The sequence below is a fragment of the Electrophorus electricus genome, chromosome 2 (assembly GCF_041902795.1).
Source record: "Electrophorus electricus isolate QZ-2024a chromosome 2, ASM4190279v1, whole genome shotgun sequence".
Classification (NCBI taxonomy): Eukaryota; Metazoa; Chordata; class Actinopteri; order Gymnotiformes; family Gymnotidae; genus Electrophorus; species Electrophorus electricus.
The window spans coordinates 33,838,556-33,853,077 of NC_137498.1; the positions used below are offsets into that span (position 1 = coordinate 33,838,556).

General features: G+C 42.8%; 3 protein-coding genes across 11 annotated transcripts in view; 1 reads left to right on the plus strand and 2 right to left on the minus strand.

The window, feature by feature from the left end:
- Nucleotides 1-35: 35 nt before the first annotated feature.
- LOC113586979 (uncharacterized) lies at nucleotides 36-4,695 on the minus strand. Its single transcript, XM_027025439.3, has 2 exons — nucleotides 4,297-4,695; nucleotides 36-1,321 (listed from the first exon to the last, which is right to left on the minus strand). Exons 1-2 carry the CDS (start codon nucleotides 4,462-4,464, stop codon nucleotides 1,022-1,024), a joined length of 468 nt encoding a protein of 155 aa, XP_026881240.2. The 5' UTR covers nucleotides 4,465-4,695; the 3' UTR covers nucleotides 36-1,021.
- Nucleotides 4,696-5,182: 487 nt separating this feature from the next.
- On the minus strand, nucleotides 5,183-7,686 carry utp23 (UTP23 small subunit processome component). Its single transcript, XM_027025442.3, has 3 exons — nucleotides 7,270-7,686; nucleotides 6,943-7,117; nucleotides 5,183-6,795 (listed from the first exon to the last, which is right to left on the minus strand). Exons 1-3 carry the CDS (start codon nucleotides 7,455-7,457, stop codon nucleotides 6,394-6,396), a joined length of 765 nt encoding a protein of 254 aa, XP_026881243.2. The 5' UTR covers nucleotides 7,458-7,686; the 3' UTR covers nucleotides 5,183-6,393.
- Nucleotides 7,687-7,926: 240 nt separating this feature from the next.
- Nucleotides 7,927-14,522, plus strand: part of eif3hb (eukaryotic translation initiation factor 3, subunit H, b) — a 42,178-nt gene continuing 35,582 nt past the window's right edge. For 8 of the 9 annotated variants that reach the window (XM_081700205.1, XM_081700200.1, XM_081700187.1 and 5 more), the window contains exon 1: nucleotides 7,927-8,009. The gene's annotated coding sequence lies outside the window, so the exon portion shown is untranslated. Of the gene's footprint in view, nucleotides 8,010-12,623; nucleotides 12,743-13,207; nucleotides 13,440-14,522 lie in introns of those variants that run through there. The other variant, XM_081700165.1, reaches the window with a different exon arrangement.

Genomic DNA, 14,522 nt, shown 5'->3' on the forward strand with positions numbered 1-14,522 from the left:
CTATATCTGTTGGTAATAATGTTATACTCATACAGTTGAATTGAACTGAATTTATTTATACGCTGTGCAGTAGAGCTGGAAATTCAGTGCCATGCATATAAACACTCTCTGATTACTTTTCAATAAATACATTTGCTTTGATTTGTCATTCTTAAGTTTGTTTGTGTTACAAGTAATTGTCTAGATGGAAAGATTATGAAAACATAATTATAATACTACAAAAAACCTTTAGAGTGATTATTGTTGCAGGATTAAAATGTTTGATTCTGGTGTTATTTTAATCTATGATCAACAGGACTGATTAGTCAATGAATGCTGGTGACAGCTTTAAGTACAATTAACAGCTCCACCAAACCCTCAGTCACCATCCAATGTTGATTGCAGAGACTGCAGCGATTCAGTCTGAGTCGCTGTCATAAAGATCACTGACGCACTGACTGAGGCATTCATTTGATAAAGACCTTTGCTATAGTTCAACATGGTGCAGCGTTGTTAATTGCTAAGGCAGTGTATTCCTTTATCGGTGAAGGGCAAATGTAATCGCACATGCATTAAGAATTCTATGCAAATATAAACACAAATATAAAGACTAACACTATTGTGAAAGGCATAAGGCACATACTTTCAAATCTTTGTCCACACACACACACACACACACACACACACACACACACACACACGCACGCACCTACAAAGTGCTTTATCAAAACAAAGTTTGTCAGTGGCATACAATTTAGTTACACAATAGAGAACCGCAGCCAATGTCAAGAGACCTTGTCAAAGTGAAACTGAGATCAGTGACAATATTCAGAGCTCACAACAAAAGCTACTCCAACCTACCGCTTATGAATAGTGCCTACAAAAGCAGTCACATGTGTTTCCAGAATGCTTCCCTTATACTAACCATACATAATGCACTGTGGTTATGGTAGGGTGCAGGCAGTGATACTTTGATAACGTGCAGGCATCGGAGAATGTACTAAGTGAGCTCTCCATTCGTTTGGCTGGCCCTGCCACCTCGTTATGGCACTGAGCTGCGTCGGCTGAAGGCCCTCTTGGGCTGAAAGCTGAAGTGCAGTGCACTGATGTGGAATAGGGGGTAAACGGAGGGGTACAAGCTGCTCTCTCCTGAGTAAGAGGATGAGCTGCTCCCTCCAGCCTCACTCCCCGAGTCCCAGCATGGTTCTTCCTCCTCTTCTGGTACTGCCTCTTCCTCTTCCTCCCCATTATCCAGGACATACTCCTGCTTCAGCTCTTGGATGCCTGCATGGAGGTCCATCAGCTGTCGGATAAGGACCTGGTCCTGAGAGCGCATCTCCATCTGCGAAAGCACGAGAGACACACCACACACCATCACTGTCTCACAACCATCTGTAAACTAAAATGCAGAAAACCATGTGAGATGATGTTTATTTGTTGCGATGTTTTGAAGTCACTGTCTGGGATTTCAGAACAACAGTGTAACTATACCACTACTGCAAGAATGGAAGCACTGACATCCCCTGAATGACATCTTTTTTTATGTTTGTCACATAATTAGGGAGTGAACAAATCTGAGACATGTGTATGTACTTTTCTGCTTTGCTTTGGGTGTGATGTTTTAATTTTACCTGCACACTGCAGCTAATAGATCAGGATTCTGGTGACTATCTTTAATTAAACTCTTTGTAGATTTGTATCTATAGGGTTTATATGAAAGTATTGCACAATGTCATCTTGTCTTCCAGGATCATCTTCTTAAAAAGACTGCAAATAGACAGTGTAATGAGAACCCATTAAAGACTATTGTTGACAGTTATTCACAGACTGTCAAAATATTTTCCTAAGGTTCAAAACAACCTAAGGTTCATAGACAACAACTTTTAAAAAGACAGACCTTGACATTATAGCATAATTGTATAATTATATTCTAGACGGAAGAGACATGCACACAATTCCACAGAAACATGACAGGCCAGGTCTGGGGTTAGGGCATCAGTACTGACTGGCTCTTCATTCAGCAGACTGGCTGTTGAAACTATTTCAGATTGACAGTGTTTCTTTCAGATGCAAATGCTCCCTTTGGCTTTATGAAGAGCTGGGGCAGTCTAATTGCCTTTATTGTAAGAAAATAATATCTCAAATTCCAGCACATTCAATGACCAACCCAATCCCAAGATGAGGAATGGCGTGAACAAAAATTGTTCCCGCCAAAACTCCTTTTTTTCCTCCTCTACCCCAATTACTTGGTTACAATCATGTTAGGATTTCATAGCAAACAGGAAAGCATGTAATAAAAGGGAAAGAACTTTCTTCTAAAGCTTGTTCGAGCTTGAGTACCTTTGGACATTCTAGAGAATAAGAACACTTCCCACATCTTGGCACTTGTCTCATCAGGTGTGTGTTTGTGGTGGTCCCTATGTAGGCTTAATTGAGATTCTTCCTCAGTTATTGCCGAAGCATTACTAATTTCTTATGGTGGTGAGCATAAAACAATGCTCAATCAGCCCTGTATTTTTCTTTTCCTGTTATGCAGACTTCTGAAAAACTGCCCAAGAGATTCTGATTGGAAGTGACAGGAATAAAAGGCAGGGGTCATTGCTTCCAGTTGAACCACATTTTGCATTCTGAGCTCTTGGATACCGTGGCAATACTACAAAAGTCTTACTCTAGAAAAGCACAAACCTGCGGTTTGTCTCATTAGAAATCCTTGTTCTCAGATGGACACATTGGCATATGCTGAGTGCTTAAGTAGGAAAATGACCATTTCTGTCCAGGGCCACTTCACCAAGCCTCAAATTTCTAACTGAACAGTTAGATCATATAACATTTGTTTGAATGTCTTTAATTCAGAGGGCATGTTAAATATTTGTTTGCAAGATACTTATACTTTCTCTAGTTATCTTTCTCTAGTTATCTTCAAAATGCATCTTCAGGCAATCTAATTTAGATATATAAACATGAAGGAACAAGGAACAAGAAGCTGTGTTGACCAGAGAAATAAAAACATAGTTGACAAAGAGCAGTGTGTAATAATGTTGCCTGTCCTGTGGGGTTAAATCCCTCGCATGGGCAAGTGCCCTATAGCACACCAGTAAGAGTCTTTGGACAAGACCCCTAACACTAGATTCATCTACCTCCGTCACACGATTGAAATTCTAAGTTTCTCTGGATAAGACTCACTGCCAAATGTGTGAAATACTGTATGCGTAAATACATTTTCAACAACATTTCAAATGATGTAAATAAAACAAATTAAACAAATTAAATGATTCTGTAATCAAACTTGTAGTTTGATTAATGTTGATTGACTAAAATCTTTTTAGTTACATCTGACATTCTAGTGTGAAATTACAGAAATGAATATGAACCAAGTTTGCCAGTCATAGTTGAGCTAAGTGAAAAAGACTTCTACACCTTTTTAAACTATTCCTCTCTTCACCTGCCCTGCATGTGGTGTTAAGGACATCTGATCCTCTTGTTTGTCATTTAATAACGAGGATGAAGAGTGAAGACGAAGGCTTTAAAGGCCAAGTGATAGATCTGTTGCTGACAATGGAGCATCTTTGTGCTTAACCCTTGTGGGTTGTGGGATTTTGTAATGGTGACCTTTGTGTGTCAGTGACAAGGGAGAGAAAACTCTACGTCCAACAGCATGTCTTTCTTCATCTTCCCCTTTTTTACTTTTGAAGTCGACATCTGAAACCCTTGTTTGCAAGGGCTAAGAGTGTGTGGTTGAGAGAGTGGCAAGTGCTATATCTGTTGCTGACAATGGGGATACTCTACTTTCAACCCATGGGAACATTGGGTGTGGGACATTGTATTGGTGACCTCTGCATGTCATGTGACAAAGGACAGTAACATTTTACTGTTTGGCAGTAAAATCTTCCACAAGCAGGATAACCACTGCTGTTCTTAGATTTCACTGGCCTTATGCTGGGGTTATAGTGTAACCACCCCCAATGTTCTGGAGCCTAGTTCTATAAATACTGTATGCTTATACTGTACACCCTCCTGTACACCTATACATTATGTTGAACTAATTAAATTATCTAAAGCTTTATCAGTCTGAAAACGGCAAAATTCCGATAGATAACATTGGAAACAACAGTGGATAAGACTAACACTAAATGTACATAAATGATAATCAGAAAAAACATAGTAAAAAAAATCCATAATATATGCCAAGGGCCAAAAATGTTTGCACAGCAGTGATCAGCATCTCTTATTCAGAACGGCAGAGTAAGAAAACGAAACGCAGAAACGCCTTCTGTTAAGTAAGGAAGAATCGTCTGAATGCTCCTAATGAGGTCTTACCAGCTCTCGCCGGAGCCAGGCCAAGGCGCTCTCGATATCCAGCCGGCCACTGTGGTGAGGACTCAGGCTCCCTACCCTGCACACCTCCTCTGCCGCCGGCCGATCTCTGTCATCGAAGGTGGCTTCCTTACATGAGAAGTCTCTCAGTCTGGTCAAAACCACTTCCATTATTTTAGGGATAACTTCTATAGAAAAGGATCTTGGCTATTGTTATCTAAGCAGCAAAAAGAATAGCTTTGTTTTTGTCTATTTTTTTAGCACTCTGCCAGCTTTGCCACCCTACTACTGAACTCTAACTGGTCAGCACTTGGATGAGTACTGTTGAGAACCCCTTCGCCTCCCGCAATGTATTACAAGTTACCAGTAATATGTTTGTGTGTGAGCATGACGCAGAAAGAGGGATGTTGGCTCTATTGTGAGACCCAATGACGTTCATGTTTACCATATAGCTTGTCTTATTCACACACCCACAGAGACTTAGAAAAGAGACACCCACCCACTTACCCACACAGCCATGCAGTTCCCCCCACCCACTTACTAGCACAGGCACGCATGCCACACGTACACACACACACACACACACACACACACACACACTGTTTATTCCCTTGATGAGAACATGTGGACATGGAGTTACCATGGTTATCTGCACAGTGCTGCTCAAGACAACTGGGTAAGTCTATGGAATGTCCTTGGCAGAGGCTAAAGACACAGCAAGTAACAAAAGATGGAAGATGGAGTAGGACATCTGAGTCGTTGTACCCCCCCCACCCACGCACACACACTTCTGCACAATGTTTAGAATCTGGATACAGGGTAGATTTCATATAAAAGAGCTTCATATAAAATAAAGGCAAAGCATGAAACCAATGCTGCTTCAAGTTCATCTTGATTAATCTGATTCTTTTTATTGGCTTGTATATATAGCCATTTAACACAATCTGTTTATCATGCGTATCTTGTAATCACATGCTGTACAAAGTGTACCTTCAGCTTGAATAAATGAATGAGACCACATCTGTCTTGCTCACTCAAATAAATAACACATTATAACAAAAATAGCCTGGGTACAATTTGGGCTGTTTAAACCTGAATTATTCAAACACGTATATCAATTCTACAAAGGGCTTGAATCCTATCTGACACAACAGAAGTGCACATGCTGAATGAGTCCAAGGCTGACTGCAAGCAGTCTGGCAAGGCCACAGTGAACAGTGGGCCTGTGGCTCCCTCAAAAGACTCAGGCCACTGGCAAGAACTGAAAGCAACTCTGCATGCTGTCTGGGTTATTCATGTCTGACCACACTTGACAGAAAAAGTTGGCCAAATTATAATGTGTAGCACGCTCCATTCATCTCTCTCCATTACATCTATCTGAACAAACTGAGAATATGGTAATCATTGCAGATTTGTGTTAAGTATGATATTATTTGTTCAAAAGCTTGATTCTGTAAAGTATGAGTGTGATCAAACTGGCTTTATTGTTCTTAATCGTCTTACAGTTCTGCAAAACATTTCAATAAAAGGCTCAAAAGAGCAACTGCAGTTATCTGCATTCAAATTGCATAGCCTGTTAGTGATTACCATAATGTAACACAAATATACAGGACGTTTTACCTCCCCCTTGTGGTAGGTAGGGAACATTTGAATTTTAAGGAGCTGGCCAGTGCAAAGCAACTCATACTTGCCATTTGTAAACATTTTTGCATACAGGCAGACCACACATGGATAGGCTGAGACTAGCTGATAGGTGATAGACAGGCTGGTTTGAAGTTAAATTAACAGTAATAACCTTTTTAATCAGCTGCAAGTTAGCAGCTCCACACTGGCCAAGTGTATATATATGGTAAGTAAACCTGCATCACTCTTGAAGACATTTTCAACATTCCATAGCTAATATATATATCGAAATATATCTATTGAAATTGTTGCACTCACTTTATGAAGACATAACTAGAACTGACAACTGTTATTATAACATCAAACCTTTAACAAATGACTTCATAGAAAAATTGGCAGCTTCTAAATAAATTGGGTTTTTATAAACCATGTCTAAACGTCAAAGCTTTTGCATGGGGTTCATGAGAAGAACATGGGTCATGAGGGAGCACTGCCGGTGTCTGGGTTCGCACCGACGTTCAGACCAACAGGCCTATGCCTCCTGTGCCTGCTCCTCTTCTTTTTCTCTCCGTCTGCCTTCTTGGGCTGTTGTGGCATTCGCTGCTTCTTCTTTTTCAGGCAGCTTAGAGGATTTGGGTTGCCACGTTTTCTCTTGCGCTTTTTGCCCTGCCCCTCCTCCCTCACCTTGCTGAGGCCCTGCTCGGCTTTCAGGGTCTGGATGCTCTGCTGCTGAGTGGAGCTCACCAGTTCACCCAGCTGTACTGCTTCCACGTGCTTGAGCGAGCATGCTGAGGGCTTGTCCAACACCATGGTGTTGAGGATAATATAGAGCAGAGGAACACCAGGGATCTCCATTAGAGCTGCTGTCAACTCTCTGTCCTAAAAGTTGGACATTAGAAAATACAGTCCTTAACATTCACATATGCTACTTTTGTACAATTCATATCTCTGGATTTCTTATAACAGGAATGTCAGCTGCATGAATTTAACTCCTTTTGGTAATATTTGAAAACAAGCTGTGATTACTTGTGTTGCAACAAAGTAGTGATGGGGATTTGTGTCTCCGAGCAATGACAATAAGCACTGAGATGCTGGCACCGGCTCCTTGGCATGTTTACATTTCCGTATCTGAAATCGTTGCAAGATCAGCTTTGCCCCGTATAACTCTTTTGAAAGAGTCTCCAGTTCATTCAGAGCGCATCTAGAGAGAGAGAGAGAGAGAGAGAGAGAGAGAGAGAGAGAGCGAGAGAGAGAGAGAGAGAGAGAGAGAGAGAGAGAGAGAGAGAGCTCGAGCTCATAGCTGGAACTAAAACAAATACGACAAGAAAAACATATGCACCGTTACTGACTTACTTTGTGGAACAAAGCTGAACCTCTCCCATAAAATACTTGGGCATTTGCTCTTTGATTTGGATCTTATTTTTCAACGCTGCCTGGCAGAATGTTCCATCGACCAGTATTTGAAATGGTTCCCGAAAACCAAAATTATACTTATAAAAACTGATCGTTTTCTTTGCGAGTTTTTGGCGTTTTATCTTCATTTCAACTTAAGGTAGAGCTAGTTGGCTAACCTAGCTATCTGTCTATTGGATTGCTCAAATTTGTAAACTCTAGCGACCAATCTGTTATTATTCTTAGCTGTCCAGCAACTTGGGAGACAGAACTGACCAAAATAGTGCTGTTAAATTAACTTTAGAATTGTCGTTAGATATCAAACATAGAATTCTAGGATAGCTAGCTATGTAGCTACCTACTTCTCTTAAAGCTGAAAACAAGCATGGTACTTCCGGAGTTACGATCAAATTTGCCCGTATGGAAACATGGGCCGTTAAATATAGAAAATACCACAACAACGTGTAAAATAGTATCAAGTTCTAAATGTTATATTGTCGTATAAAACAATTTGTATTAAACTTTATTTGTAACTAGCGCAGACGTTTAGCATTTAGCATCCAGCATTTGGGAACGATTAAGCGTAACACAGTTTTCTCCAGTCATATTACAAAACCGTACAAAACCGGAAGTCATCCGTTCGCTGGTGTTTCTGTTTCGTGAGTTTGTGAGAATGGTATGTCGTAGAGACATAAAAAAAGGTTAGTTGAGCCGACTTTGAATAAGGTAACAGGCACCATACTGATACGGTTAAAAATAAATATACTGTATAGTTCACTGCCAACTACAATGAGGTGCAAATGAAAAACGACTTGATGCCTCAGGGTACTCGCACGGTTCCCAGTTACTGTATGTTTACTTAGTCCATCCTATGGTCGACTAAAGGTCTTGGTAGCAGTTGGACAGTCTAACATATAAACCCACAATTTTCACGGTTGACAGCTAGCTAGCTAAATGCATTTCTGATATTCGGTCATCCATGACTTCTGTCAGTACAGATGCTGCATGTCTGGGATGTTTCTTTATTTTTGCTTCATTGTCATTCATAAGATAATATTTAGACAGCATGTTTCAAGAGTTTGAAGGACCTGACACATCAAGTCTGTGTTCCTGAGGTAATCCTAGCTATGCCTCCACTGGCTGCCAGTGACTAGTTCACCAAAGAGCTGCCATTATTGCACTTTGTTTATTATCCAGACGTGGCTCATAGGAGACACAGTGGCATGGCCCAGGTTTGGCTAGTGGCATATCTGTCTCTGGTGCAGTATGGTTGTGGTTGTGCCTGGTACTGGGGCAAGAGAGAGAGAGATACCTTCTCTGTGACTCACCCCTACTGAGGCTGGCAGTTCCTTTCTTATGCTGCCGCCCTCACACGTACCTCCTGTCCCCATCAGTGGCAGCCAGCCATGTGCGATCCTGGGGTCCTGCCCCTCCACATGTGCTTGGACAGTGGTCAACAATAATAGTGCTGAAGCACCACCCCTGGCAGAGATTCAGCATTCTGGCCTGCGGACTCCGGGTGTGCTCACACAAGCTTCCCAGGTGGTGGGGACGTAGTAGCTTATTGCTACTGATTTTTAAATTGTTTGACTAATTAGTTATATCAGTGTTTCATACATGTTGCTTATCACACCGCTTTTTGTGTAAATGGCCATTGGCCATGAGTTTAGCTCTGTGATATCTTGCATAGTCTCTGTCTCTGAATCCTTTGTAATAGGTTGCAAATTAACAAAATATGGACACTTTAGTTATATGTAAGCATGTTCCGTATGGAGCAATTCATATAGGACTAGGGAAGAGAAGGTGAATGCCGGCAAGCCAGGTTAAAACCTCAGCATAAAAGGTCTGGTAGCAGAAAACTGGACAAAAAGTGAAAATAAAAACATTACACCAATGTTTAAAGATTTCTATACTATGTAAATGGTAAGCACATAATCCTGGACATCAGTGTGAGGCCAGCACCATGCTCTTATTTTTCCTCATTAGCATTTATAGATGGAATGCCCCTATAAGATGTTCTCACTGCAATGCTTTGGCCTTTAGTGGCAAAGCTCACTTAAAGCTTTATGCTCACAGGTACTTTCTGTTTGTTTCATTTCCCATTCAACGTATTGCATTTTGTTTCCAGGACATTGCCTAAGAAAAGCTGCAGGCTATGCTGTCATTGCATAGCTCATTGATTTCCTATGGCTGCTTGCTTTCAGCCCTCAATGATAGGCATGCCCCCGTGAGACTCAGCCTGGAGCTGTTTGGATGGATGTCTTGCCGTGCTTTTCCCCTTCTACACCACTTCAAGCAGCACATCTTTAGCCCAATGCACTTTCTTTTATGTCCATAAAGTGTTGCACTTTTGAGTTCTGACTCGCTTGTTTGCTGCTATAACATGTTACTTGTTTGTACTTGGTACAAAGTATGTAGCCACTGCACCATATGTGTGACAGCATTGAAGTCAACAGCTAAAACCGATGCTCCTTAGTGGTCTTCACCGATATGCTGTGTGAGAAATTCCTACACACATAGGAAGGTTTCTTTTTCTGATTTGTTTGCACAGGCATTGAAAGTAACAGAGCACAGAATAATAATTTTCCACCTTTCTGACATGATTTGGCCCCAGTGCAGCATGACTACCAGTACTCAAGCACATTATCCAGAATTATGTCCCTGAGAGGGTTCTGCCATCAAAGGCTGTGGCAGAAATCTGATGAGGGTGGAGAGCGAGGGCATGGTGCCACTCAGATAGAGGATGATGCAGGACATCTAGGCGTGTAGGTCTGGGGCTCCATGGGTGGGGACCATAGTCACTGACTTATTGTGGCTTCTAGCACAATTGTCTGGTGAGGTAGAGAGGAAGAAGAGGCTGTGAATCAGGGGAGGGAGGGAGGGAGAGAGAGAGGGGGTGAAGTTTGGCTAGGGAGAATCTCTGGCACTCTCAGACTTGTCCTAGGCATACTGGCATTTATCTCCTGTGTTTGTTTGGACTTGAGCTGAAATGGGTGGAGCTTGGGGTTGAGTGGGTGGGACCCATCAAAACCTGCCAGACTCATGCCCTTATTTCACTCCCCGGGCTTCTTGACATGGGAGTTGCTGTTCTCCGCCAAGGTTCTGAATTCCCAGTGATGACCCCTGTCCGTGGTCCTGATGTAGAGTAATGTGGTGTTGGCGGCAGGGCAGGCACAGTCATTTGCAATCCGTGCCAGCCGGCATCACACTCTGTTAGCTGGATCCTGGAGAATGTCAAAGAGAGGCATATTTTTCTTGGATAAGTTCTGTGACAATGTTGATAAAACTCTTCTTAGGGGCAGAGTTTGAGGAATTGCTCACACTGACAGGCTATTGTTTGAGCAGTAAATGCTTTTGAAAGAGCAAAAAGATTGCTTGACTGCAAGCATTAAAATGTACAAGTTGTTTACAGTGTGTAAAGAACATCAATCAGCAGTCAGAACTCGTATCTTTCAGGGGTGATACAAGTATCGATTTCATTACTCTTTGGCCCAGTCTTCACTCCCTGAAGTGCAGAGAGAGAACACTGCTATGCATGTGGTCTCCACTACTGAATAATGGCCTCCACCTTTGTGGTGTGGGATACCGGTGCCTTCCTCTGTTGCACGTAAAGCCTGTTACTATACCTTGCATTGCTGCTCCATGTACAGAGTTCGATCTCCAAGGTCCGGCACATGACACCGATATACCAGCACATCCCATCCAAAGCAGGCAGCTTGGAAGCATCCCATCAAGGATGTCCAACTGGCCAAGCATCTCCCAGCAGTGGAGGGAGCCTGCACCTGTAGAGCAGCACTTTAGCTGGCGGCCACACAGACTGTGGGTGCTGAAACCCACCGGCTTGCCCTTTCTTTCACCATTTGTTCTGTGTTACAAATACTAATTAGTATAAATACTAAATTATTAAGCTTTTATTGATTATGATACATAAGTTTATCGATTTAGGCACGGAAGCGATCCTATCTGAATTTCAGACAGTTGCACTATGCCTCCACATTTTGCCAGGTAACCCACGTGAGGGCTGAGCAACTTTGCCTGGCACACCCCAGCAGCCCTTTTCATAGTCCGCGTTAGCACCCCCCGATAGTGGGGTGTCTTAATCACGTGAGCATGCCGTGCAGCTGTTCCTGCAGCTGATGCCTCCACAGATGGGCTCTCACCTTGCTGTCTCTGAGTATTTGCTTCCCTCAGCGATTAGCTCCTGTTTTATTAAGGGCTGCTGGCAGTAACGCAACAGGGGTGACACCTGCCTCTGTTGACCCTTAGAAAAGGCTGACCTTGTCTGTGAGGTAATGGAAGTTTGAAATTGAGGTGCTGCAATAATCTCCGCATGCAAGGATATTGATTGGTGGGTTTGATTTGGCTGGTCAGGCTCATACTTGAACACAGTCTGCTTTAGCACTGCACACTCTTAATAAAGTAATGAAGACAATTAAAGGAGATTTATGGGAGACTCTGATCTGTAGTAATTTCGCTGCTTGGCTCCTCAGTGTATCTGATTGATAAAGACAGTGCTCCTCTTTAAAGATGTGCCAGCATTTTTTTAATGACTACAAATAACCTCAACGTTTAAAGCATATGGATTAGCTGGTAGGTGTGCAGCTTAAAAAGAGAGCTCTACAAATCCTTGCCAGTGTACATGTTCCTTTCTTTTTCCTTTACTTTTCTATGAGAAACTTGGTAACTTTCTGACCCTTCAGGTAACAAGCAGTCAAATGCCGAGCCAGTCCCCATGATGTCTGTGTGTTATGCCATCCTCTTCAGCAGCAGTGAGGCAGTATTTCTAGCAGATCTGAATGCACTTCTGAATGCACTATCTGTGTGCTGATACCCTTAGGACTTAAGTCTCATTCATTTTGGGTAGTGGATCCATTTCCTTCATTCGTTTGTTTAGCATTTTGTTCTTTTTTGTGCTACTGTCTCAGAAGCTGGAGTGAGCTGCAGTGTGTTGTCTGCTAGGTTTCATGTTGTCTCCAGTACAAGCCTTGTGTTTAAACAGCCTTTTTGAGAATAGTAATTTTGTTAAGCACAGGCATGGGGTTGCAACAGCTAGACATATTTTTGATGGACTGACTGTACTTTGTTTTCAGTTAAGAGTCTATCATATTAGCAGCAGCCATCTGATTTCCTTGTTCCCCCTTGAATTATTTGAATGCTGTTATCTGACTTAAGGCACGGGCCAACAGAATACTTTATGTGATTTGTTTAAAATTGACAGGCTTGAACTTCTACAGCCCATGGCCAGCAGGGGGCAGAGTTGATCCACTGAAAGCACGTGTGTATTTAAGCTTCAGCCACATATTACAGTAGGATTAGATGTCAAGATGGCTGAAACATGCTACCCCATGAGAACCGTTATAATGCTACTATTCTTGATACTTCAGCAGCATCAGTAATGAATGCCTTTTTGGGTCCTGGGCCTTTCTTCTTGGAGGTCAGAAACATCTCTCCAAATGGTCAAAGAGATTAGGATTGGCTGGGAAAGCATGAGAGGAAAGTATAGAGAGATGTGGGTGTCAGGATGAAGATGCTAAGTGATTAGCTATTTGGCAGAGAGGAATAGGCTAAGACATGTGGAGGGTGGTCACTCATTAAGGAGCCAGCTGTTTGTGTTTTTCTCTTTTCCTCTAGAGATAGTGTGTTAAATGCACCAGAGGCCTATACTGATCATCTGAAAAGAGAGGCTCTGTATCTTCTGGGTCATTGCGATGTTCAATAGCACAGTTTAATTTTCCCCTTGATTAAGTATCATTGTGATTAGCTGCTAATCGTTCTCCCCCATGAGTTCATGCCAAATCTTTTTTGTATCCATTAATTAAATATGATTGCAAATTTTATACAAAGTGACAAATCTATCATAATAAGCATCTGCTTGTTTTTAAACCTTTGGGCTCAGCAGACGCTGTGTTCTTGGCCTGGGTTAGGGCCAGAAGGCCTTAATGGTGGAGCTCCTACATGCATCCTGAACACATCAACAGGGCTGAGTCCAGCTCCGATAACGACTTCCACCCTGGCACTCCACCCTGCCATGTGGCCATCAAGCCGGTGGCTGTGGGAAGCTGCAGGAGCGAGAGCACATCTGAGAGTGCTCCCTGAGAGAGTGTCGGGGCAGGAAATGAAGTGGGAGAGAGGTGAGCAGCGACCTTGAGTGCCCTCTGGCAGTGGGTGCTGAGTGGCAAGGGCTAGTACCTGAAGTGGCCTCCTCTGATCTTCTGCGTGGCCTCCTCTGATCTTCAGAGCAACCTTCTCTGATCCTGCCACTGAACAGCCCTTAATGTAGTGCCTTGCCAGGTCTAGCATGTGATGAAGGAGGAATCAAAATCTTTTAGGTCAATGCAGCCAAAGTCGTAGCTTCATACAGCCCCTCTGACTTCCTTGAAATAATTTTGAATGATTTTAATTTCTAAGTTTAGCTTTTCAGTTCAAATGTACATATTTTCTTTAATGATAACTTTCACTAGTTCTATAAAAAGTTCATAGTAAACCCATGTGGTTGTTGCAGTCAGGGAACAGACTGATAAGGACAGGTTTGTTTCCCTATGCGAGCAACTGTTCAGTGCCGAGACACCCCCTTCCCTTGTGGGTGGGGAAGGTTTAGTGTGCCTGATGGAGGCCCCAGAACTCCACTCTTCCTCTCTTCTCATGGCAACCTGTGACCAACCAGCTCTGTCACAGCCCTGCTTCACCCCTGATTGGAGGCTGGACTCTGTTACAGCCGTTCTCCACCCTTGGCTGCAGGGGCTGAAGTTTGTCATGGCCCTGCTCCACTCTCTGCTGGGGGGCTGGACTTTGTCATGGCCGTGCTCTGCCCTCTGTCGGGGGGCTGGACATCTGCAAGGTCTGGGCAGTTTTAGATATGCCTCATTCTACTGATGTGGCTGCAGGGCTAAGGCTGGCTTCTAGGTGTTGTGTCTCATGTCTCTAGCCTGCATATGATTGTGATTTGCTTGAACCCAGGGGTGAGCAGCATCAGTATTTCGGTTTGAAGTAAGCATGGATGCATCTGTCGCAAGAGACAATGACTGCCTGTGCAAGTACACCCGTCATTGCTGATGCCACAGGCATGGCAAAACTCTCAGCTCTCAAAGAATTCTTTTAAACATATTGCAGCATTGCCCTTCAGACTTTGCTAATCCGCCTGCATGAGTTAGACGGTGCCATTCTGGTATGATGTTGTCGCCATTGTTGTTGTCATCGGTATTGTTGTTGGTGTT